Source organism: Tetrao urogallus (assembly GCF_951394365.1).
Source record: "Tetrao urogallus genome assembly, chromosome: 10".
Lineage (NCBI taxonomy): Eukaryota > Metazoa > Chordata > Aves > Galliformes > Phasianidae > Tetrao > Tetrao urogallus.
The window spans coordinates 5,505,981-5,532,593 of record NC_136823.1 but is presented as its reverse complement, the minus strand read 5'-3'; the positions used below and the strand labels follow the sequence as shown (position 1 = coordinate 5,532,593).

At 37.0% G+C, this 26,613-nt stretch overlaps 1 protein-coding gene across 3 annotated transcripts in view; it reads left to right on the top strand.

Annotated features, from left to right (window-relative positions):
* The window catches only part of IQSEC1 (IQ motif and Sec7 domain ArfGEF 1), a gene marked incomplete at both ends in the record, with an annotated part of 310,805 nt that overhangs the window by 272,638 nt on the left and 11,554 nt on the right, over positions 1–26,613 (top strand). For all 3 annotated transcript variants that reach the window (XM_079540445.1, XM_079540444.1, XM_079540446.1), the window contains 8 exons: positions 408–1,672; positions 13,312–13,473; positions 15,876–15,998; positions 16,777–16,943; positions 19,471–19,610; positions 20,377–20,406; positions 22,702–22,827; positions 24,501–24,600. In XM_079540445.1, coding sequence (XP_079396571.1) covers positions 408–1,672; positions 13,312–13,473; positions 15,876–15,998; positions 16,777–16,943; positions 19,471–19,610; positions 20,377–20,406; positions 22,702–22,827; positions 24,501–24,600 — 2,113 coding nt within the window. The remainder of the gene's footprint in view (positions 1–407; positions 1,673–13,311; positions 13,474–15,875; positions 15,999–16,776; positions 16,944–19,470; positions 19,611–20,376; positions 20,407–22,701; positions 22,828–24,500; positions 24,601–26,613) is intronic.

The following is a 26,613-nucleotide window of genomic DNA, read 5'->3' as shown; positions in this document are numbered from 1 at the left end:
GAATAGCAACAGCCATTTTTAGAATTTATTACTAAAATATGCTATCTTGTAACATGCTTGTATTTCATAACAGCTCTCCCTAGAAAGAGCCATTGCTTTATGTAGCATTTCTAGGCTGTCTTTGATACGGGCACACCAATGGAAATGTGTGGAAACAAACTTTAAAACACACACAAGTTTCTAGCAGCTTTATATGGCAGAGTTCAGTTGCCACACTTGTATTTTTGTGTGTATTTTTATGCTGGTCTCTGCAAATGACTATTCACTGTCTGTGCAGTAATTTGTCTACAGCTTTGAGCTTTTACTTTCCAAAACAGTACATTCTATGAAAAAGTTGCTGAATTCTTAATCTTCTTTGTTGTTGTAACCCTCATCGAGTTGTGAAGTAACTGTTCCCTCCTTCATAGGTGGAAATGTTAGAACGGAAGTATGGAGGCCGTCTCATAACTCGGCATGCTGCTCGGACCATCCAGACAGCTTTTCGCCAGTATCAGATGAACAAAAATTTTGAGCGCCTTAGAAGTTCTATGTCTGAAAATCGTATGTCAAGACGCATTGTACTGTCCAATATGAGAATGCAGTTTTCCTTTGAAGGACCTGAGAAAGTCCACAGCTCTTATTTTGAAGGAAAACAAGTTTCTGTTACAAATGATGGGTCAAAGCTGGGATCCCTAGTGCAATCTGAATGCAGTGACCTTGGAGAGTCAGCTACAATGAAGTCTCCAGCAACGTCTACTGACTTTGCTGATGCTATAACAGAGCTGGAGGATGCTTTTTCCAGGCAGGTGAAATCCCTCGCCGAGTCCATTGATGATGCACTGAACTGCCGTAGCCTACATTCTGATGAAGTCCAAACTCCTGACCAAGTCAGAAGCCGCGAAATGGAAAGGGATAGCTGTGCTCAAACCAAACCAACGATGCACAACGTGGATCACAGGAAGCTTGATGAGATGACAGCTTCATATAGTGATGTTACGTTGTATATCGATGAGGAGGAGTTATCTCCACCCCTTCCGCTTTCCCAGTCAGTGGACAGACCGTCCAGCACAGAATCTGATCTGAGGCTCCGGTCAGTGAACTCTTCTCAAGAGTACTGGTCCATGACCCACAAAGATGATAAGATAGACACTGATACGAGCTGCAGGAGCACCCCTTCACTGGAATGTCAGGAACAGAGGATAAGGATGGATCACTTACCACTGCTAACTATAGAGCCACCCAGTGACAGCTCAGTGGACTTGAGCGATCGCTCAGAGAGAGGTTCATTAAAGAGACAAAATGCGTATGATCGAGGAATCACTAGTCAACAGGGAAGCCCAAAACATATCCCTCACAATATTCCTGCCAAGATTATATCCCGAGAGGAGCAGGAGGCAAGACATAGACCTAGGCCTATAGACAGTCATTTAGCTATTAATGGCACAGCAAACAGACAAAGCAAATCAGAGTCTGATTATTCGGATGGAGACAATGACAGCATCAACAGCACTTCCAACTCTAACGATACAATAAATTGCAGCTCAGAGTCTTCTTCTAGAGACAGCCTAAGGGAGCAAACCTTAAGCAAACAAACATACCACAAGGAAACTCGTAACAGCTGGGATTCCCCTGCCTTCAGTAACGATATTATCAGGAAACGGCATTATAGAATTGGGCTAAACCTTTTTAACAAGTAAGTGCAGTGTTTCTTCCTCTTCATGGCCATGGTACAAGGAATGTTTTACTTGAATCAGATAAGTAAGAATGTAGTCTGATACTGGCTATTCAGTGGAAAAAAATAAGCCCAGTGTTTTCATAGAGATGCTAAAAGAGGTAACACACTTTGTATACGTACACATACATAATATCTCTAAAAATCAGAGTAGGCAGTTGTTGTAACAGACTGCCTAGTTCTAATAACTGATTTGTCTGCTCATGTTAGCTGTTTGTGTTAGAGTACTTACAAATTGGCATCTTTGTAGTTAAACAGCTTCAGAGGGAAATAAATACGGTAGTAAAATTACATATGGTTGTTTAATTCTCATCCATTTTTTGTGTTTGCAGGTATAATAAATTCAAAATTCTCTTCTGCCCTAATCATGTATAGTTGCAATTGTCACAGACATTAAAAATAACAAGCAGTGGAAGATTAATTTCATATTTAACACTGGCAGAGGTTGAAAATTATTCAGTAATCAGTAAATAAATCTCATCAAAACTTTACTTTTGCACTAAATATATATTTGAAGTACAGCATTGTTGTAGAATGTTCATTTCCATTTATGACTGCTAATTTTCCCACTTGCGGAGTTGTTGAAGGCTCCTATAAAATAACATGCTTAAGTTTCTTCTTTTGGAAATGCTTTCTTCTTTGGTTACTCCTGTGCGTATACAGGAAGCATGAATATTATGATAGAGGGTAACAGAAAATATACCACTTAAACTGTGTATTCCTATTACTGGAGTTACACAGATCTCATTAGAACTTTCATACTCTGAAGATAAGAACAGCTAAGTGGTTGTCATTAGAAATCCTACATCTCCTTCACTGCTCAGATGATGCCTAGTGTGCCGATTTCCCATTCATAAGTGGGCATAATTTACTTAAACCTGTCCTGGTACTAGTGCTTATAAAGTTCCTTAGAACACTCAGGTGAAAGATGCTAAGTGCCAGTATTTGTTCTTATTTTCCATTAAAATGTTGCTGACAGCTCACAGTATTGTTTGTGGAAGCTTTTGAAGCTGTCTGCAGAGTACTTCAGGATTTCTCTATGAAAATATTGTAACTTCTGAAAAAGTAGGAAGTATTTCAGTGTGCTGCCACAGACCACTCTTCACTATAGTTTACTACAGCCTGAATGAGTTCAACCCTCCTTTGTGGCTAGCAGTGCTGTGATTTGTGTTGTTCGATTTAATAGATCACTGGCTCACTGTGTAATAATATGTTGTAACATTGCGTGTAATTAAGTTTTTTGATGCCATCACCAGAGGTTATTGCTAAGCATGGATAAGTCAAGTTTGGCTGTGAAAGCTTTCTTTTTAAATTTATATATATATATAATTTTTTTTCATATATGTATATGTATATAAGTACTTTTTTAAAGTTAATAGGCCTTTTTTTTTTACAAGAGCTTTTAAACATTTGGAAGTGGTCAGAGGATCTTTGCAGTTTTCAGAGCTTTTGAAATAGACTATGAAGTCTTTCACAAGATTTGAAAGCATGAACGCTCTTGGCAGCAGGTGGGATAGTGATGTAGGTTCTAGAACTGGCTGGCTGACCTTTAAAAGACTTGGTATTTGCTCTTTTTTTTTTTTTTTTTGCACAGTAATTAAAGCTTAAGTAGTCAATGATCAGGGAGCTGCAGACTTGATAATGTAGTCTTTTGAGTCACTTGCAAAAGGATATAAGGAAAAAAAAAGTGAATGGAAAAAGTGTTCAAGCAGCATGCAGAGGTGAATGAGAGCATTGGGAATTGTCTGGTGTCACATTTTGTACCATATCAGTAGGAGGCTGGAAGTGGAAAATAAATGTCAAGAATAGGGAAGAATAGAAACTCTTTGAAATACCTCTTGAGCTGAGTGATCTTGCTGCACAGACTTGAACAGAAAATAGGAAAATATTTATATATAAATACTGACTGGTTATGAGATGACTTGAAATTCATAGAAGTGAGTTCTTAAACAGAGCAATGTGCAGAACTCCAGGCTGCACCTCAGTGGATGGTATTTTGCTGTGTGGTGGTTGCACTCCCTTACTGTGTTGTCTCTTGTATTGGTAATGAACTGAAGAGCCTCATTACCTTATGCTGAGTCACTTTGATTCTGTTGATAGCTCAGACAGTCCCCAGATATCCCATGCATCTTGTTTTTGATTATGGCTCTTCAAATCCACAGAGATTGTGACATTTCATTAATAGCTTTATTTTCCCTATGTCCGATGTCAAGTATTAAACCATCATAGAGTATGATGGAGAGTGAGTCTTTAACTCTTCTGAAAAGGTAACTGGGAAACTTCCAAAGCTTTATTCTTGAAAATGCTCAGCAGGATACTTTCAGGAATCAGTGTGATTGCAAGTTGCATATTCTGAGATAAAGGGACAGAGATTGTGTTCAGGCACTTGGCATCTTGGCATCTGCCCAGCATCTCATGTGAGAAGGGGGAATGCCTGCGCACTGCCTTGTGTTGCCAACTGCTTGTGTTGCTGTCATGCCTACATGCACACCTGCAATGCAACGCAGTACCTTTTTTAGTTTGTTCTTTAGTGCTCACGTCAGTGCTGCAGAACCATAGAGACGTCTTCTGGTCATTCCTCATTCGTGACACACGATTATTAAGCAAGGGAGGAGTGCAAGTCTCGGTGATGAGCAGCTGAGAGGATGTGCTGGGTGGCTCCACCCAGGCGGAAGGGCCGTGCATGGAACTGAAAGCAGCTTCCAGGCCACCTAGTACAAGGAGGCAAGATTTTTTTCCAGTTGTCTGCATCTACAAGAGGAAATTTTGGGGAGTTATTTTCCAAGAAGTTCGTGTTAATTTTGTTGCGTCCTTGAAGGCAGTTGTGCAAATTAAGATTCCCTTTGTTAACAAATAATTGTGTGATTTCTTTTTGGTACTTGCTTGACTGAAATGCCAAAAATTTAGAAATTGTAAGAGCCTGAATTGTAATAAATACTTCTGCTTTGTTCACTGGGAATGTTGTAAGAGTGGAGACTTAAAAACCGTGAAAAGTCACTCTCATTGCTGTTGAAATTTTAACAGATGCTTTGTAATTTTTGTGGCTTTCCTATCACGGTAATAATTTTCAGACAACTAAGTGCTGTTCTTGACTCTTTATTAGAATAGCCAATTGTGTGCGGAGTGAAAGTTGAGCACAGCTGGTTCACGTGATCACCATTTTATGCAAAAGCATAGAGGTACGAAGACCTTTGGAGAATGGAGAATCAGGGACAGAGGAGAAAAGAAATGTAGGTGATTCAAACCATTTATTCTGGGAGTTCCATCACTTAATCAGAGAATTTGTTTCAAGCAAGAACTTGGCTCTCAACTTGGAACCTCAGTGTTAAGGAAATGCATATTTAAAAGATGGTCTGTGGCATTCACTATACTAGAATATATAGTATCCCTAAAAGAGAACAATTTCTGTCAAAGAATTTGCAACTAGGAAGCAGCTTCTGTAAATCCTGGTATTTTTGAATGGTAGTAGTGATTTGACCCAGTCGATAGAGAGTCCAATTGTGTGTTGCCATTCACTGAGTTCCTAAAGGAAGGATTGCAGGTGCATGCTCAGAGTGCAAGGGCTCTGGGGAAGCTTGGTGAGGCCAGCTGTGTTGAATTAGGCCTTTTCTTCAGCACAGTCTGAAAGGGATGCAGTCTGGGAGAAATTATGCTGGAAAACATCCCTCACTTGTAGGCAGAAGGAAAACACTACCTAGAAAGGTTTATTTTGCAGTCTCCAACCCCTGCCTATGCAAATTCAGCCTTTGAGACTGATTTGCTTGTAAATAAGACTTCAAGAAGGCTTTTGACTGTGGCTTAAACAAAAAAAAAAAAGCTGTGATTTTTTTCTCATGCTTGTTTTGACTGCAGTCTGGGAACACCAGGTTTGCCAGTTATTGCAGCCCAAACTGGTCGGATACTCGGGTTCCGTTCTGCTACTCTTAGTGCACTGATGGTTCTAAGAGATTAAAATAGGGCAGCATGGCTTAACCTCAGCAACATCAGGAAATGCATCCTACCGTTGGGTCAGCTTAGCAGTCAGTAGTTAGCAGATTGTGCAGAGCCATGCACATGTAGGAAGCAGTGGATTGCTAGAAGGTTCTCTTCCCTTGTGCCACCATTACAGTGGTAGTACCCGGCTCCTTGCCAGTTGTCTGTGCCCACAGATGGAAAACTGCTCCCCGTGTGCCTCCAGTGCATTACAGCTTACGGTTCTGAAGTTTTCTGCAGCTTCCTTTGGAACATGCTAAAATCAAGGTGCCACTCCTCCTCGGTTCTTTCAAAGGATTTATTGATGGAGCTAAAACGGCGAGAGCGTTTGTATGATGAGTGATCATCTTGGGAGCTGTAAACCTCGACTGCCCTACTGGCTTTGTTTATTGTTTGATAGGAATGGCTTTATTTAAAATTAAAAAAAACATTATGGATGTGATTTGAATATTAATTCCATGAGCAGTCTCCTCTAAGCACATCTAGATTCCTTGGAATATTTACTGAAGTATTTGTTTATTTTACTAAGCAGATAGGAGAGGAATTTGCTATGTGTTGGAAGCATTATACCACACAAAAAATTACAAATTCTGATTGTAGATAGATTCCTGCTGAAAATCTGAGAGATACAAATATCTCTCTGTGAGGAGGCACATTTGCCATTTACTTCTCTGTGGATCTTTATCTGTTGAACGGAGTTGTATATCATTTACATGTAGGTAGAGGTGGAATGTGTTTTTGGCATCTTAAGTACTGTGACATTCAGAAAGTACTGCAAACCTTTTCTCCATCTGAAATCCTTAAAAAATGTTAGATTTTATTAAGAGGAAAATATAAAAAGCATTATAATAAGCTATCATTTAAACACTGTAGTAGCTCTACTAATTTGTTGTTCGTCTGTTTGTATGGAATGCATACCTAATGAATTTCACGTAAGATACCATTCAGCTTTCTAATGTCTGATCTGAAAATATGTAATTTTGGACTTGTCCCCCTTAGCATTTTAAGTTGTAAGCTTACTTGGAAGCGTTTTTAATGATGTTAGAATTTGTTAATGCAGATTGAGTGGGAGGAAGAAGGCGTAAATGAAACTGACTTGGTTTTCTTTTTCCTTAGAATTATTTTATTTTTCTAACTGACCTGTAACATCTTCGCAAAATTTATTTTTCTGTGATTTGTTTTGGGAAGATTCAGTAGAAAAAGGAAGACGGAGACGGGAGGATTGTTTAGGATTTTGCAACAGAGCTATTTGCCATCCTCTTGTATATGCTGAAAGGGACTTTCCTGTTGTTGCAACATCTGGACTGCAGATTATTCAGCCACAAACGATTCCAACAAAAGCTAAAATCAAAGCACTGCATGTAGCTTGTCCTCCAACATGCTGAGGGTTCAGTAAGAAGAAAAGAATGTTTTTAGAATGACTCTCATTATTTCTAAAAATGTTTGGCCCTAAGTGGGAACACCCAAAGAAAAAAAAAAGCTGTGTTGTTTTGCTCTCTGTGTGATTTATCTTCTCTCCCCGAGGATGGTTATTTTTCCCCTCCTTTTCTTCCACGATGGGTGCTTTGAGATTAGCATACAGCATCATGCCCAAAAAAACCAGCTGAAATGTGTAACTAAGAATTCAACCAATAGTATACTTAAGCACACTAGTTTCACATATGGGCATAAGGATAATTCCCATTTATTGCCATTAAAAGGGAGCATAAACTTTACCAAATGTTGAAAACAAATCTGTCTTTTGAAACGCTGCACTATAAGCAGCGCTAACTGTGCAAATGTCCCTGGAACAGTGAAAGAGCCATTACCTCATCTTCCACCAGCTCTGCCTGCCCTTAAACATTCTGGGCACACATCTCCCTGCTGCTGCTACGTGCCAGGAATCGCTAACCAGTTTGCTGGAACACAATGCCTGCCTGCGTGCTCGGGATACCGCCCCTATTAGAAAATGACCCTGTGCCTGGGGGAGCTTGATTGGTGAGCTGCTCCCAGCTGAGTGTTTGAGGTGACTCTGCATGCCAGAATTTTAATTCATTCTTCCCCTTGCCCAAATCCCAAATGGCCGCATTTTGAGAATGAAAAATGCATCCAGCTGCTTACGCAGGCATACAGAGGGCAGCTGGAATAGCAGACTGCATATAGGAATTTTTGGAAAGAGATCTAAGAAATAGAGAAGGAGGGCAAACTCTGCCTCCTTTTTAACAATGCACAACTGCCTTCTGATTTGCAGTTTGCATCTGTAAATGAAAAAATCTGAGAAGTCTCTGAACTGCGTTTCTGCATCACCAATTTAGAAGGCAGCCTTTTAAAAATAAATGTGACTTAGTGTTTTGTGTTTGCAGTCTGCAGAATTGCAAAAATGAAAGCTGAAGTACTTCTGTTACATGTAGCTGGGGTGCAAGGGTGTGGAAAGAGAATTTAGGGCAGGGACACTGGCAACGTTAAGGCAGGGGCTGTTCCTCAATTTCAAGGATGTAGTCATCGTAATGTCTCATTCCTTGATGTCTCATTTCACAATTGCATAAACACAAAAGCAATACTCAATCCTGGCAGAGTTTTGAGAGATCCAGCAGGTTTTTCATCTGCCTTCTTTCAAAGCAGAGATGTTTTAGTCTGGCTGCTGGAAAGTCTTTTCCCCACGCTTTGACAAATGTAGAGATACAGTTGGGTCAGACGTGGTGAGAAAATCCTCATATGGTGTTTTTGGTTCTTTTATTTCTCTAAATAAAAGAGAATTTTCCTCCTTCTTGTGAGGAAAGTAAAAGTGAAAAAGCAAAGCAAAACAAAACACACAAGAAAAGTGGCACTGCTGAAAGAGAGAATAATGAGGAGCCAGAGAATCTGCTGTAGTGTGATGACTCAGGATTGTTATTGGTAGCCAGGACTTGTCCAGCTACTGCACTGCAACTGCCTGGGATGTGCCGGTGGTTCTCTTCACTGTGTGGACTGCTTTTCCCCTCGAGGCTGATGCCTCTCATACAGAAAAAACTATTTCTCCAATAGCTTTAAATTCTAGTCTTTCACTTCATTAGAATGACCCAGACTTAATCTGCTCGGAGCCTTTAGCTGACTTTCATATACCCTACACTTAGTACAGATCTGTACTAAGTGACTGAATCAATTCTAATTCAGGTGATAATTTTCAGAGAAGCCTAAGCGTTCAGTAAGAGCAATGATGTGAAATGTTTAGGTTCCTAGCACTTTACTAGGGAATGGTCACATAAAGAAGCCATCAGATGGAAAGTAATTGTAGAATTGTCTAGCTACTTATTTTTGAAAGCAAATGTTCACTAAGTTTCCTGTCTTTATTTTGCTTCCAAATGAAATAAAAGTGGTCACTGAGATCACTTCCTAGTAAATTATTTTGTTATTGTCAGTAGTACAAATTAACTGTCACTGAACGAACATTCCTCCAGGTAATTTGGTGTAATTGCAAGTAAGCTGGGATCTCTACCAGTCTGGTGGTAGTTTTTTGGTTTGGTCTTGAACAAGAGAGGCAAAGAAGAGTAATCTTTTATAATTGGATGGGGAGAAATCTTTTACAGTACGGGAGAACCTGTAGGGCTTCTATCCAAGGAGTGTGGATGACTGTCTCTCTGATCTCATGGGAAAAAAAGAGAAAAAGGAAAAAAAAAGAGGCGCTATAAGAAAGGCACAGTTATATGTTTGCTTTTCGACCTACTGGCTCTAAAATTACCAGAAGATGCAGTGTACATCTAATTCTTCTTCCTCTTCATTGCCCAGTTGTGTAACATGAGGAAGATACCATCCATTTCTCTAAATTTTTTTCCGATCAGTCTCTTTCTTGCCTTGCTGCATGGTTGAGCGAACTTTGACAGCTTGTCTTGGTACTAATGTTGGTAGTATTTGAAGTATATAGCTTTTCTTCTCTCTCAGAAGGTGTAAAACGGGCTTAGTGCTTCTCTTAGAGTCACTGCAGCAGCAGTAGAGTATTTAACAAAAGTGAAGAAATACGGCCATGGGAACAAAATGTAGCTGCCTGCCAAACAGGAGAATGTTCAGTCCGTTTGTTACTCTCACAGCTGCAATTTTAAAAAAGCACTGATTTATTAAATGTAACCAAGAGAAGCCTTAGGTTCTTTCAATTAAAAGAGCCATCCTTGGATTTTAGTTAGAAGCTAATGCTTAGTATTTGAGAACTGTAAATATTTTCAGAACAGTGTCTCTAGTATTAAAGACAAGGAAGATTTTCTTTCTTTTTTTTTTTTTTCTTTTTTTTTCTTTTTTTTTTTCCTAACAGAGGGCTGTCATTGGAGCTGCATTAAATTCTCCCCCTGCTTTGGAGCTGCATTAAATTCTCCCCCTGCAGCCTGAAAAGATTGAACAGTGGCTGAACAGTATGTCTGTGGTTATTTCCATTGTGTGAATAAAGTCTTAGTTTACCTTGAAAGGTACTTTTGGCATTGCTAGATATTAGATAGACTTGGGCAAGCTGTTTTCAGTGCTCATTTGTTTCTTAATGCTTCCATTTTACAGCTTTGCTGTCTGAGTATTTAAAAGGAAATAAAAGATTTAATGTGGTTTGAGATGCTTCTATGCTTATGTATCTAGCAAGTCAAAAGCAGGGAAGGCTTTATACACCTTTGCAGGTGGTTTTGCTGAGTTATTTTTTCAGACACAGTGTTTGCTGTTCCCCACAAGTGAGGCAGTGACCCTGCAGCTGTGCTCTGGCTTTTTTGTCACAGCTGTAAGTGCAGGTAGGTGAAGTTCTTGTCTGGATTAGAAAAAAACACAAAAAAACACTTTCTCTCCTAGTTCAATTTATCTTGAGCTAGCAATGGGAATGAGAGAAGAGACAGATGCTGGTACTGGCACTGCCATTGAAAGACTCACCAGACCACAGCCCTTAAGTTCAAGTTGTTTTGCATCAAGACTGGTTGTACCACGAAGTCTAGTAGATGACAGTGAATGGTAAGTTAGTGCTGATCCTTACCATCTGTAGCCTGGCTAAAAGCTTGTCTTTTACCAAATTCACTGCATTTTAGTTTGTTTTTAATTATTTCCTACAGTTTGAAAGATACCATTTTGAATATCTGGAATAACACGAAGCCATATTTTCCAAATAACACTAACTTTTTGAATCTAGTGTTGCTTTATGTCCAATGGCAGCAGCATAAATGGGTATTTCTAAGTGAATCCTTTTGTGGCTTAACCTGCAATCTGTGCTCTGCCCCTGCTGCTACACTGCTTGCTGGGTTGTGTGAGCACAGCTGTTGGCAGCTGCACCAGCTTGGGAAGTGGGTCAGCCATCCCACATTGTTCTCCTGCCCACCCTGAAGAGAGGATCTGGTCCTGATGGTGGCTTTCTTGGTTTCCTTATATGTTTTTATGATCTACTGTGCAGTAGTATTATTAAACTCTGGTATGTCTTGAGCGTCTCTGAAAACAGAATTCAAGCAGAGGAAATGTCAAACCAGTGTCTGCGTTTACATGATTTTGACAGTCCTTATGTAGTCATTCATGGACTGCGGGGTTGGTTTTATTTCTTGGGAATGTACCAACTGGTAGTACTACCCCATTATTTCATCTTTTCTTCTACCCTGTGCTATTAAATACTTAGATTCTTTTTAGAAAAGCTTTGTTGATCAATTACATTAGCAAAACTCTTAAGCATACCTATCTTTGCTCCCCCAACAAGCTACTGATTTAGCAGATTTAGACAAATGTCTAAGACTTAGCCAAAAGGTAAATCAGCAAGTTATATGAGCTTCCCCTGAAGTTATGCTTGCAGTACTACGTGTATAAGTTGCTGAGTAAGTAAAGAAGTAATCTCCTTCTAGTAACTACAGCACATTTTAGATTTTCTAAATATTCATGTTTAAGTTATTTTAAGGAGTAAAGGGTACAGCAGTGATGTGCAGGGGTTTGTTATCTTGGTGTGGGGAGAAGGGGGATGCTTTTTTTTTTTTTTTTTTTTTAAATCTTTTTCCTTTTCTATTTTATACTATTGTATTTGTGTCTGATTTTGCTGTAATCTTCGTTCCTGGAATGTGTTTTCCTTTAAAAATGTCTATTTCCAGTAATTGCTGGGGACCCAACGTGTCTTCAGAAACACATGAAGGTTACCATTTGTACTGGCTGTGATCATGATCAGTGCTCTCTAAAAAGCATGCTTTTAAACATGCACTCTTTTGATCAACTATTTTCAAAATTTTATTACTTTTGTTTTCCCATTATTTTTCCCTAAATGCCACTTTAAACCATCCTAAAGGTATTATTAACCAGTTTCTAAGAAATTCCTTAGCCTTTTATGCAGCATCTGAAAACCTTAATTCAATATTTCTTTTCCACATCTTTTTGTACTAGTTGTTTCTTTTTTTCTTCCTTTCCCTGTATTCGTTTTGATATATTCTTTTGAGTTGGATTTTTAGCTTGGTTTTGGACGTGTGGCAGTCCTGTAAATGTGAAAAGTCCTGTAAATATGTGTATCATCAGCTATGTAAGGTGTGAGCTTAGAGGATTTTTTTTATATTAGTTAATGTATCTGAAAATAATTACACGGCTTATGCAGTTTCCACTACTGCTATTCATAGGCTCTTACCTTCCCTGTATGTGTGATCAACAAGCCATCGCTAGGAATTTTCCCGATCGTGGAAGACTCTCAGCAGTCACCACATCGAAGGATCGACTCTGTTCTCAGTAGGCAGAAGTGGTGCATGTCACTCATTTCTAAGGGTGGGCACTGTATTATAAGTTCTTGCAAAATAAAGATGGTGATAGGATTACTGATTCTGTGAAAACATTCCTTTACTGTCTTGAAGAGAACTTACGGTTATGTGTTGTCTCGTGCTGCTGGAAAGCGCACTGCACAATGCATGCTGTGAGGGGAGTTTTACCTCACTTTATACTATAAGCAGAGTTTGTCTTTACAAGAATTATATTTTATTGCCCAAAATCACTTCATTGCCCAACTCTCCTCCCCAACAAACTCTGCTTAACATGTTAAAATGAGTAAAATGCTTTGAGATCTGAAGATGACCGCAGCTAAATCTGAAACTGAGGTAGGAAGAGATGTAAAATACTCCAGAAAATATGATGGTGCTTGTCTGAGGGAGGTAAATCTGGGGGTAAGAGTTCTGGTAAGGTAAAGGACAAGGCAAAAAAAAAGACAAAATTAGATGGGAACTCTGCTATCTTAAATGCTTTTTTATGTATTACTTTTCTTTTTTTTTCCCCTTATTTTTTGTTTTCTTAGCTTGCAAGGTATACCTCTTCAGATGTTTTTGTTTGATTAGCTGAACTTATGAGAGCAGAGGTTTGAGGTTGTCAGTGGTGTTCTTCTGTTACTTTCTGGGTTCTTTGGGCTTGTTTTTTCCTTTCACAAGTGCTGACTTTCATGCCTGAAGCTAGCATACAAAGCTTCTCTTTGGAAAAGGGTATGGAACAGGAAATGTGTAAAAGCATGCAAAGGTCTGTTTCAAAGCCAGTAAGTAATCAACAGCAAACCACGTGCTCTGTGGCATGATTACAATTACCCTGAAACTATACGAGCCCGTAGTAATATGTTGGTCAGAAGTGATAGGAAAACGGCTATAAAGTTCTAGTCAGATGCATTCAATGGAAAAAAATATATATATATATTGTTTTGTCTTCTCATTTCTCCTCAGAAAACCTGAAAAAGGAGTCCAGTACCTAATTGAGCGAGGTTTCGTGCCCGACACTCCTGTTGGGGTTGCTCACTTTCTCCTGCAAAGAAAAGGTCTCAGCCGACAAATGATTGGAGAGTTCTTGGGAAATCGACAGAAGCAGTTCAACCGAGATGTATTAGAGTGAGTACTGCATGTAGGGAGCACCAAGCATGTTTTAGGCTACAATAAGATGTTTCATCAGGGTAGAGGTAGTTTTGCACTGCGTGTTTTGCACACCTCTCTGGATATTGTTCTGAGGGAGGGAGGAGGAAACCAAACTCTAAGGATCAAAAAGAAAACATGCACAGAAACAAATATTTATTTCTTTGCTCCGCAGCTAAGTCATAATTTCCTTTATAGATTCAGAAAGATATTTACAAGGATTTATATATTCAGTAGTTGCCTACATTTCTCCAAATTTCTGCTTTAACTTCACTGGTGTTAGAGTATGTTATTTCTAACTCTTTTTCCTTACTCAGTCTCTCTAATCATAGAATGATTTGGGTTGGAAGGGATCTCTAAGATCATCTAGTTCCAAGACCCTCTATAAACAAGGACACCTTCCTCCAGACCAGGTTGCTCAAGATGATGATGATGATGATGATGATGATAATAATAATAATAACAACAACAATTTATTATTATTATTATTATTATCATAATCATCATTATCATTATTATTTACTGAACAAAACAAAATAATACTGTATGCTACATAAGGCTCATCAGTAACAGAACATGAAAATAACTATTACAGCCAAATGGCTTAAGTGCTAGATAAACAGGGATTTTAGTGAGTACAGGCATATGTTGACAAGTTCTGTGCAAACTGTTCTTTTTCAAAAGATTAGATAAATAAAATCTGTTTGTGTTGTAAAAAAAACAAAAAAAAAAACCTGAACCAGAAGACTAAGCTTGAGCAGTTTGGTCATTAATTTCCTATCCTTATATACAGAGTAGAGCAGAAATAATAATAATTTTAAAAAGTTGACTTATTTGATGAGTGTTCACTTAAAACACATATTCTTACCTGCAATACCTACACAACTAGGAAGTCCTGCAGTGTCTGAAGTCCTTTTGATCACATTCTCTTCATCACCATTAGTATTATGATATTGTTTTCAAAGGTTCTCGTTTTGTTAACCATTTTTAACAAAAATTCAACAAATTTAACAAGTGTGTAATAGTGATATATTATTTCTGCTGTTTCACTCGATGTGGATCTAACCAAATAATTTGTTCCCCCCTGCCTTTTTTTTGTCGTTACATGGACACTAGAAAAGTTTTGTTTGCTGTTTTGAAATATTTGCAGAATCTTAACTGATTCCAGTTAAGAATGGAGTACCTGCTGATTCTGCAGTTCATGTTATGAAGGTTAAATCCCTTCCTGTTGTGCTGCTGGCCAGCATTTTTCTTAACTGTTCTGATTGTACTACAGTTGGATTCCAGCTTGCCTGCACATTTGTTATTCATCTTTGATGGAAGAAAGAGCTTTTGAAAGTGTTAGAGGTCTTACAATAGGTGAGAAGAATATGAACATTATTGCAGAATTGATAATAGGTTTTTAGGTGTGGATTGCAAAGGGCGTGAGAAATACCAACCTTGTTTGTTTCCCTGCACTTCAACATAAAAGAAAACATATACAAGTGAATAAATTGCTTCAGTATTAATCTACATTAGCTACAATATTATTAGAAAAAACAGTGTGAGCTATTCAAATTTGTCATTGTATAGCTATAGATTTAAGGAAAGGCTTTTAAAACCAGATTGTGCTTGCTTTCTGTGGTTTCTGCACTACAGTGCTGTTACTTGCAGTGATTCATATCTGATTATTTAAAAACTATGAGCAAAGTTTAACCAAAGGAAATTCATAAGCCTGCAATTTTAAAGCAGTCTTTAAACAAAGTGTTGGAATGGCACAGTTTGCATTGTTGATTATATTTAACTGGTTCCTTTTTATTTTTGATCAGCACTGTATTTTCAGAGCAAGGAAGTAATTATTTTTTCCATAAAAGTTACCTGAAAGACATGGCAAATGATGGGGAGATGAGAATTACAGCAATAGTAGATGTGTATTAAGATTAATTTTTTTGTTCAGTATATAAGAATGTTCCTAGATACAACCATTTGGTACAGGTGATTGTGCTAGCTGCAAAAGTTGATATTTCAAAAAATATAAGCTCTTTATTATAAACACTGGCTAATAATTATTGATTGGGCAGGAAGCATAAATCCAGTAATTATTCCTGACAATGACATGTTGCTTTGATTAGTCAGACAGTTGTCATTCTAGCAACTCTGCTGCTTAATGGAAAAAAAAGAAAGAAAAAACCACAACTAAGGGCCTCCTTCCAGGTGCACTTTCTCATTGATCTGTTCTTTGCAATCCTTCCTTCATAGTTCACCTGCAGTTACTGCAGTTGCTGCTGAGGGTTTCAAAAAACTCCATGAAGTTTGAAAGGACTTTTTGGTCTCAAGATCTTACCTTTGGTGCTGTACTGTTGGAAATGCAATGACTCAGTGGCAATATGTTTTTATCCTAGTTGTGTTGTGGATGAGATGGACTTCTCAACAATGGAACTGGATGAAGCACTCAGGAAATTTCAGGCTCATATCCGTGTTCAAGGAGAAGCCCAGAAAGTAGAACGGCTCATTGAAGCCTTTAGGTATGACACTGAAATAAATTATTCAGTCACGAGGAACTTGCTATTGTCTAACTGTCAGACTGGAGAGGTGGGGAAATTGAGTCTAAGTTATTTCTCTGCTTATTTGCACTGTCCTTGTGAGTCATGGACAGTCTCAAATACAGCGTGTTGTTTGTGGTGGTTTCACTAAGTATAAAAACTTACTGGAAGCTTTGTTTGCTAGTGCTGGTCATGTAAATTATTTGCACTAACGAGGAAGGCTCTGTAACTGAAAGTTTTCATGCATCAGTTGAAAAGAAATTCAAGGTATTTTTTAATGTCTTTATCAATGTATTTGCATACAATATTTGCATTTTTTGAGTGAAATTATATGGCCATTTACTTCTTAGAGTTTATATGCTTTTAACCTTTCGTTAATAATTCTAACAATGGCAGAATAAAGAGTATTAATTTATTAATGCCGGGCAGATGTAAATCAGCAGTGAGCTAAAATCAATGCTGTGTTCTCAACTGGTGTCAGTGAGCGTTACTGAAAATAAAAAAGTTGAAGTTATTGGAGCTCAGGGTCTGTACTAAGAAGACGAGTTAAAAAGGCAGTAAAAGCCAAAAGCCTTCCAGAATTGTAGGATAGGCCTATAAAAATATAGTGGATGGAAAAATATATGTGGATGGAAAACAAAATGTATGCATAGAGCATGAATAATTACACAGCTTCTGGAACATAGCAGTTGGTTTATGTGGTGAAATTCTAATATTAATTCATAGCACTGAAGGCTTTCTCCTCTCTCCTTTTTTATAGCCAGCGTTACTGCATCTGCAATCCAGGAGTTGTGAGACAGTTCAGGAATCCTGATACCATCTTCATTCTAGCTTTTGCCATTATACTGCTGAACACAGATATGTACAGCCCAAATGTGAAACCGGAACGCAAAATGAAGCTAGAAGATTTTGTCAAGAACCTAAGGGGTGAGCCAACTCTAACCACAGTGGTCATTGTTTTTCCCTTTAACTGTCACTGGAAGGATACCATGTATCTTCCAGGAAAAAGCAAAATGCAGGGGGTTGGTTTCTGCTGATTTCTCCTGATTTTGAAAATCACCATCATTTGCACAGGTTTTAGACATTTTTGCAATACTGAAAACAGAACTAAACATGTAGTGTTTTGTCACTTGTATCTTGCCTTTCTTGAGGAGATGTATTGGCAGCCCTTTTATTCTCAGTTCTTTCAGTGTAGCCGAAAAGTGACTGTTACCATGTATTCAGAACTATCCAGTGCCTCAAATTTTTAAATGCAATTGAAATTTGCCATGCTTAAACCCTTTACAAAGTCCAAGGACAACTCATAAAGATAGCAACTTCTGTGCACAGGAATGAAGATAAATAAATTCTGTTGCAGTGAAGACACTCTGCAAAGAATATGCACATGCATGTTTACAAATATATAAATTTAGTTCTGAATCACGACTTCAAAACCTTCCTGAAAGGTACATAGTAAATAGTACATAAATTTCTTCAGCGTCTTCACTGGTATGTTCTCTGATAATTGAACTATTTTTCAGCCTATGGCACACCTAAATCTGTAATTACATTGCCAAACATTTTTTATTCCATGTCTGTATCTCAGCTCTTTATACCTTACTTCCTGGTAAAAAAAAAAAAAAAAAAGAATAGATTTTTATGAAGTAAGAGCTCAGCTTTGTCTAAAAGGAAATTGTCACAGTACAGCTAAGGAAGATCATGCATGAGATAGGATACCTTCTGTTGTTTCTGGGTGTTCAGATAACATTTACTTTATCAACAGTTGCTTTATTGCAACTCAGATGTTGGGTGTTTTTTTTTTGTTTTTGTTTTTGTTTTTTAAGGTAGTTTGTGTCTGTAGGGAAAGAGAAGCTTTCATTGTAGTTCCATTACCATGTGTTCATGTGCAGCCCAGAAAAATCGCATTTTAACACAAGTCATTGTAACACTGCCTTCCTCCTCCCTCTGCATTCAAGCACACAATAAGCACAACTTTGTGCACATCTCTTCTCTTAGCAACAGTGAATGCAACAGCATTGTATAAAAACAGGCCAGCTATTGCAGGCATCAGCAAGTGTTGATGTACTGTTTAACAGCCATTCTCTCAGTGATACCCAGAAGTGGAACAAATGACAGAAAGACAGAACTAAGTTGCTCTGCATGAGAAGCATGAGAAGATATACTCTCAGGTATATGACAGTTGGTGTTCAGGAGTGCACATTACACATCCAGTATAATTTTAATGCTAGTGAAAATAAAATACTTGTAATGTTCTGGAGTTTCATATCTTGAAAATAAGGTCCTGTTTGGTGATGTTATTCCCCTAGATTTATGTAAGACAGTAATGAACAATCTGTTCTTAGCAGGTGCACTAGCTTAGCAAAATTTAAGTAAGCATTGAGATTTTAACATAAGTTCACAAAGATTTAAGAATGACCTGGTATTCATCTGATATTCATTTGATAGGGTAATACTACAATCGTATTTGTTGCATTGGGAGCAGTATGGTCTCTCTAAACTCCAACATACATGTCAGCAATTCATTATAGTAGGTATTTTTCACTTCCTCACTTCTAGCTTTAAATGCCATGATCTCCAAGGGTGATCTGTGGGACATTTGCAGGTGTGAAAGAGAAGCCATTTTTCCTTGTTGCAAAGAAACCATATTTTATCACAGTATTTTTCTGTGGCAGCAATTGTTCCACCTGGTGACAAAATATTGTATTTTGCCTTCTGACTGGGAAGCAGTAGGTTATTGCTTTAAAACTAGTGTGAGAAAAAAAAATATATATGCATGTCCCTGTGCCAGAAGTGCTACCTTTCGGTCACTTACTGAAATCAGACTCCTTCCACTGCTGTTAAAAACGCATGATCAAGCTTTCAACTTTCAGGCATTTATTGGGATGCTTGTATGCTGATGTGCTGATGACAGTCACACAGTGCTAAACAGTGACGTTGTAAATAGGCCCTTCTGTTGATCTGTTTTTTTCCAGGCTAACTTAATTAATTTTGAAATCATACAGGAAATACTGGTTAAATTAATTTTACTGGTTATTTATAAGGCTGTCTTGTAGAAATGAATCTGAGCAGTGTTGAGTAATACTGGGGCAGAGGTTATACTGTTCTGAGGTAGAAGGACATTTTAATATCTAAAGAGTTACTTTATTTGTTAGAGCTTTAATAGGAAAGCAGAGGAAAAGTAAAGAAAAAAAGGAAATAATCTATATTGGAAATTAGCCTTTTTAGGAATTAGTTTTGGAGTAATGATATAAAAATTAAAAAAATAAACCCAATAGTTTGATTTCAATCAATGCCTTGTTGTATGGAGATAGCAAGCATATGGGCAAAATTCAGTGCGTCGGTACTCAGTAACATGACTGGGGCCACTTGGGTAAGGCGGGCCCAGGAACATCACGGGAGATGTCCAACAGCTATGAGTCGAAACCAATTGATCATAAACTGTTGGATTCTGTAGGTGTGGATGATGGTGAAGATATCCCAAGAGAAATGCTGATTGGGATTTATGAGCGGATCCGCAAGCGGGAGCTGAAGACAAATGAGGATCATGTATCCCAAGTCCAGAAGGTTGAAAAACTCATAGTAGGAAAGAAACCTGTAAGTCTTTGCCCAGAATGTAACTTAGTACATAGTAGGGAGATGTAGGGCAATGCACAGTATAGGAGAACACATAATTATGTTGCTTAGATGTATAAATTGCTTATTAAAAAGCAGAAAGTTGAAAATGACAAAATAATAAATTATTATGATTGTTTTTTTATTTTGGAGTATTCAGGTATTCAGTGCAGATGAATCTTTAGTTTTAGAATCAGTTTTAGTCTGATACTTGTGAATGATGATATTCCAAATCATGAACTCGATTTAAGATATTTTTTCCAACATTTTCTCTCAGTAAAACGTGATGTTATGGAGAATCATATTTCAACATTTATGCTATCAGTTATGGCTCCAGAGTTTACAAAGGGTGGCAGAGAACTTCATATGCACACTTTTCTGAGTTTTGCAGCTAGCTCAGTGAGCTGGTAATTGTAAGAGGAGATCATGTCATTTTTCTGAGAACATACCTGGAAATCAGGTCCAAGGAGTTCTAATACTGGTTTTGAGTAACCTGAGGTGCCTCGTGCTTTGCTGTGGGGAAAAACAGTGCTGCGATGGAGTCCTAGGATCAAGGATCTTCTATTGAGATCCTTTTAACTGTGTGAAAGAAAATATAGGAAATAGCCAGTAGTCTTTATTGATAGAAATATTTGTTTTCACTTTATAGGCATTTAGTCATAGTAAGACCATGACGTATTTACTTGCTATGATACAGTACTGTGTTTCTCTGAAGTTTAATGAACTTGTATATGTCTTTCTACTGTAGATTGGATCTCTGCATCATGGACTTGGTTGTGTAGGTATTTTTCTTGTACTCATTCAAAGCTTGTAGTTGTTTTAACTGGTGATGATGCACTCTGTTACATTTTAGCATTTTCAAAAATTGGGCTTCTATCAAGCAAATTTTTTTCAGTTATTGTAATAACTCTGCAAAGTATGAAGATTTCCTTACAAATATGTTTACCAGCTATACTCTTTAATTTACTGCCTGCAGTTTATAGTGCTCATTTTGTTATTTCAAATGCTGTAATCTCCATAGGCATTAAATAGCCAGTAAAGAATAAGTAAACAAGCAAGCAAATTTACAGCTGTATCTCACCTTTCCATCTGGTTTCCAGTGTGTCTATTATTTGTTATTTCTTGTCCATTTCGATATTGTATGATGTTCTAGAAAGATATTTGCAATTTATGTTAACTGTTCTCCTGTGAGAGGTGGATCTACACAGAAGATACTGATTTCCGATTCCAGATAGACATGTTCAATAACATCTCTAAAACTAAAATATATGAATGCATAAAATAGTATTTCTGAAACTCTTCTTCTAACATGGTATTTCACTTACTTTCATTTCATGATAGCAGTATTGGTGGTAGTTCTAAATTAAAAGAACAAACGTATAAAGAGAAAAAAAATAGTCAAGGAGTGAATGTAGTATTCTGAAATCTGATAGCTTCTGCAAACTTGATCCTAATGATTTGTTTTAATCAATTATGATTTTATCAATATAATGTGCTGCATGTTAACATCTTCACTCAGGACAATCCAGGGAGGTTACTTTAAAATTCCATTTGTTTGCCTTCTATTTCTTACTTTTTTCTTTTTTTTTTTCTTTTTTTTTGCCATGTAAGTAATTAAAAGCATTCAGAGTTAGCTTTCTATTCTGTCTTTGTTTCATGGTTGCATGTCTAAGAGTATCACTGAATTGTGAAAACCAACTGGCAGATGTTACCTTTGTGAAGTATGGTGGAAGGGAATCTTACAGGATCATCCATTGCTATGAGTGAAAACATTTTTTATAGTTAAATTTCAACACCAAGCTCACTGTAGTTGTTTGCAAGTCCATAGAGTGGGTGATACCCTTTATGTTGCAATAGCAAATTTAAGTCTGCCATGTACCTGGAGGCAGGGAACAATGAGGACATGCAACTTTTATTCCTGCTACTTTTCATTGAGAACCCCCATAAACTGTTCAATTACCAGAATAGTCAGTCTGAAACCATTGATTTCTCCAGCATTCTTCACAACATTGGCTTCTTTATAAAATATCAGGTATACTTTTTAAATCCTTTTCCTTGCAAGTCCAGGGAGGATGAGTAATTAAACTAATGCCATAGATAAATTAAGTGCTATTAAAATTTTGTCTGTTAATAGCAGCTGTCATTTTATTTGGAAGGGATGATTGAAGTGTCATCATATGAAGTGACAACAATCAGGAATAAGGGCAGATAAAAAACACTAAGGTTTTTTCCACTCTACTCTTTTTTCCTGCTCACATAGAGGAAGAAGCAGCTTTAATAGTCTGACTGCTTTTGTTTTCCTACTAAATGCCATCATTCCTATGCGGAATCAGGGATTATAAGTAAATACAAGATATAAATGAAATACGTCCAGTTACTGAAGAGTATTCTCTACTTGAAAATTTAAAGGGTTACTCTCAATATTGTTAACAAAGCATAATCTCTTGCATTTGAAAGAAGTGAAGTCTCACTAGACTGAAAAATACAGCTTTGGCGAGAGGTTCAGCAGGCATTTCTAATAAAAAAAATGGAACATAATTCTTGGTTTTGTTGCTGGCGTGAGAAAACAAGCCATCCTGAAAGTGCATTTACTATCCTAATGTCACCTTTTCCTTTGTGTCAGGGAATGAAAAACCTGACTTAACTCAGTGGCTGACAAAAAGTAATCTACAATGTTGCTAAATTTGTCATCTCACAGAAGCTGAATTTGTTTCCTGTATTGATATGTAAAAATGATCAGGAAAGCAGCAAATAAAATGTGCTGTGAGCTTAATCTTGAGTTCTGTTAAGGTTTTATTGTTTTCACAAAGTAAGGATCTACCCCTAATGAGCCTTCCACTGGCATCCAAATGCAGGCTGTTAGAATTGATGTAAGAGTGTTCTTGAAGTTTGAATGTCATGCAGTTTGTAGCATAGAAATCTTTTTTTGGCATTGTTCCTCTTTTATTGAAAAAGTGTAATGAGCTTAGAGGTAAAAGATATTTGAATTATTCATAAAAGACTCCCTGTATGAAAGGTCCTCTTCTTTGGCTAAATATTGCTATAGTAACCATGAACTTTTGTATTACCATAGGTCCTCTCCCTACCCCACCGAAGGCTTGTTTGCTACTGTAGACTCTTTGAAGTTCCTGATCCGAATAAACCTCAGAAGCTTGGGTTGCACCAGCGAGAAATATTTTTATTTAATGACCTTCTTGTGGTATGTATTTTCAGTTTCAGGGGGTCTTGCTTCATTTTGTTTTGTAAGATTACCTTTGCTAATGCTAAGATTCAGAGAGGACTGATGTTTTTCCTTTTTACTCAGTGTTAAACCTGATTATATTACAAGACTTATTCTGTTCATGTGCTTACACTGAAACAAAATTTTGCCTGTAATTCTCACCATGCTTTTGTGTAGGAGTAAGGACTCTGATATGGGAGGCCTTTACTGAACTATCACCGGGCTGTTCATGGGATTTTTACCTATTGCTTATAAGATCTAACACTTTTTTTTTCTGGAGTACTCTGGGGGACAGATGGCTTCTTCTCTTTTTTCAGTGTATGCTTTTACTATCTCTGGGGTTGAAAAGACCTCTAGTGTGGTATTCAGAAATGCCTCTGTCTGTGAAGTCAGCAGCAATAAGTGCATGAACATTCCTAGAAATAAATATCTTTTACTCTGAAATCCTGCAATCTCAGAATGATTAATATTTTTTTCTTGCTTTTCTTACTTTTTAATTCTTAATTTTCTTCTTAATTTTTCTTCTTAATTTTCTTACTTTTGTTCACTATATATAAATTATTTTTAAACGGAAGCCTTTTATTGATTACTGCAGTAGAGCATAAGAAAGTACTTTGAAACAATAGCTCTTATTATAAAGAACAAAAATAACCTCTAGCTTAACTGTATCTCTACGGAATGTCTCCCTTCAATAAATAATGAATTCCAGTTACTTGCAGAAAAACAAAATTATGTATTTCTGTGGTTGTTGTGGACGTTGTATGAGCCAAGCACGTTTATTCACTGAAACAGGAATAGGATATATAAATGTGAGTTTGGATGTGAATTGGTAAAGTGCTGTCATCTTCAGGCTGCTAACTTCTTGTTCATTTTTATTATCTACTTAGATGCCTGTAATTTTATCAGAATTTTCTGTAGGTAGTGTAGAAGAGATTTGTTAGTTTTAGTAAAATACTATGGAAAAAGCAAAAGTTAGAAAGAACTATTAAAAATCAATCTCTTGATATTGGAGAGTCATTCCCTTCACTACTTAGGAGAACCCCAGAACTGATGTAAGTAGGGTTATGTTACTTGTGTTGTAGCAAAAAGTAAAGGTTTCCACAGACCTTGGAGCTTTTGTTCAGATAGGATGACAGGGTAAAAATGGCTTCATTGGATGAGATGGTGTGAGACAATATTTGGAGGTGCACAAGTGGAAGAGGCTTGGAAGATCACACTGCAGGTGAGAGAAGGGCTAAGAATTAAACTTGGGTTGAGAAGTCCATACCAATGGGCTGTCTGTAGTCAAACTGAGAAGAAAGCATGAAGGAAAGTGTGGTAGCAGTTAATTTCTTTAAAAGGATGATTTAAAAAAATATATGTTTTTCCTAACATGTGCAGTGTAGAATAAAAGTGAGGCTTTTTTCTTCTTGAATGTAGAAAAGTAGAGTCCTGGAGAACAGAAAACACAGGCTTTGCATCTGGATAAAATATTGAATCTTCTAATGAGAGAGCAGTACTTCAAAGCTAGTTTTTTGTTTCTGGAGTAGCAGCAGATTAAATACATAAGTTGAATTATGGAAAAAGAAAGAAATAGGAAGTTAATTTTTGCTGGAAGGTTATAAATGCATGATAAAAGGGATATTTTACATTATTTATTTGGTAACTTTTAGGTGACCAAGATATTTCAAAAGAAGAAGAACTCTGTTACATACAGCTTTCGACAGTCCTTTTCCCTCTATGGCATGCAAGTTCTTCTTTTTGAGAACCAGTGTAAGTCTTTTCTCTGTTTTTGCATGATTTTATTTATTAAAAAAAAATAAAAAAATAAAAATTGTATAAAACAAAAGGCTGGACAGGACTTGATTCTAAATTTAGGAATAAAATTGCTGTGAGTTGAGTTTAGTCCTGAAGGTTATAGCCTGGTGTCAGCATGCAAAGACTGCTGTTAGACTGATAGTTGTCAGAATCCAGATCTAACCAAATGTGTTTTGTGAACACTTGTAAATAATGGAATGGTTGTAAAAAAAGCAAATAAATTGTAAATGTTGCTGAATCAGTGGTACAATTAGTTGGAACTCAGTATATGATAATAATGACTACTATAGTGTTTTCTGTAATTTAAGCCACTGTTTCATATATTTTCCTGATTTGGTCTTACCTTTGTGTCTGCTACCTACTCAAATATAAATCCAGACAGAATTAGGCAGAGATTCTGGATTGAAGTTTGGATTTTCTGCCACCTTTTTGTTTATGTCGGCTATAATCTGCATAAATCCAATATTCCCTAGTGCTTTCTCAGTCTTAGCTGTCAACAGTCCAACAAAAATCTAGTGTTTTGCTTATGCTCCTGCAATTTTTAAAGCCAGAGGCAATATCTGTAATAATGTGGCTAAGCTCAGTTGTCTGCATGGTTCTTAGGGAGACAGTCTATTTGATGAAACCTCAACTTTCATGATAAATTGGATACATTTCAGTTTGACATTCAGTAGTTCTGTGCTTCTCTCTTGTGAAAAGCTCTTATATTCATTTGTCCTTGAAAATGAGCTCCAATGCTCATCTCACTCAAAAGAAATTACTGTTTTTTATGAATCAAAGCATCTGGAGATTTTGAATGAGAAGACCTCATAGCAGTGATGTAGCCTATGAGTTATTTTTATGTAAACATCTTCATTCTTTCTTTCTTTCTCTCATGTATATTCTATGTAATATAAAATTCATTTTTAGAGAGGAACAGCAAATATTTCTATACTGGATTCTACTGTAAGTAGAAGAATATTTATTTCCTCTGATATCAGTTTAAAAAAAAAGAAAAAGAAAAATACCAATAAGCATACCAAGTAGGAGCACTTTATTCGAGTAAACTTAAAAATATCTATAGTGAGACCTGCAGAAAATGATTTAACTCTTGCCAGCGAACTGTAGGCAGTTGACTGAGACACTTCAGGAGATGTATTTGGGTTTCTCAGGTAAGACATTCCAGAAGATGATGAATAAGTGAGCTGATTGTACTTCTAATATTGCTGTCTCTTGGGTAGAATGCAGTGATTTTTCACTTGGGAAAGAAAAGTATTGTTCTTGTCTGATTCATAAAATTGATCATCTCCATTTTCCTTGTTCCAGTCAAGCTTTAGGGTATCTTGGCCAGAGCCATCGTGCCAGTCATTAAACCTATGTAGCAGCTGTCAGGACCAGCTGATTTCAAGTGAATGAAATCTAGTGTAATTAAAGGAGAAGCAACAAAAATACTGGTTTGTCTACTAGTGACGTTGAACAAAATGATTTGGGTTAATAATAGAAATCAGCTATGTTGACAGGTGGATGAGCTCCATAAGAGAAATTATGTCATTTATCTCTAGTAAATAAGTAGACCACAGGGAATATTTTACATTTTCAGTCAAAATCACTGAAAATACTCAGGACAAGTAAATCTTAGAGAAAGTATATCTAAAACCCATTAATACTTATGTCAGTGCTTCCTGATGCTTAATCAATGTGTTGTAGGGAAGTATCATTTGGAAATAAAACGTTTTGTTTGTGTAATATGTGAAGTTTTGTAGTTTATTTATTCTTCTGTGAAGGAGCTAATGTGACTGTTTGGAGTTAATAAGTTTCTTTACTTGTTCAGTTTCAAAAACATCTTTTCTTCAACTGGTATACTTTTTAGACTTGTTCTCTGGATATCTGGTTTCAGGGTTCAAACTGATACATAGTGTTATATCATATGATCCACTTCTGTAACATTACTTAGCATCAGACTCCACTGTAGTTTTGGCCATTTGTCTG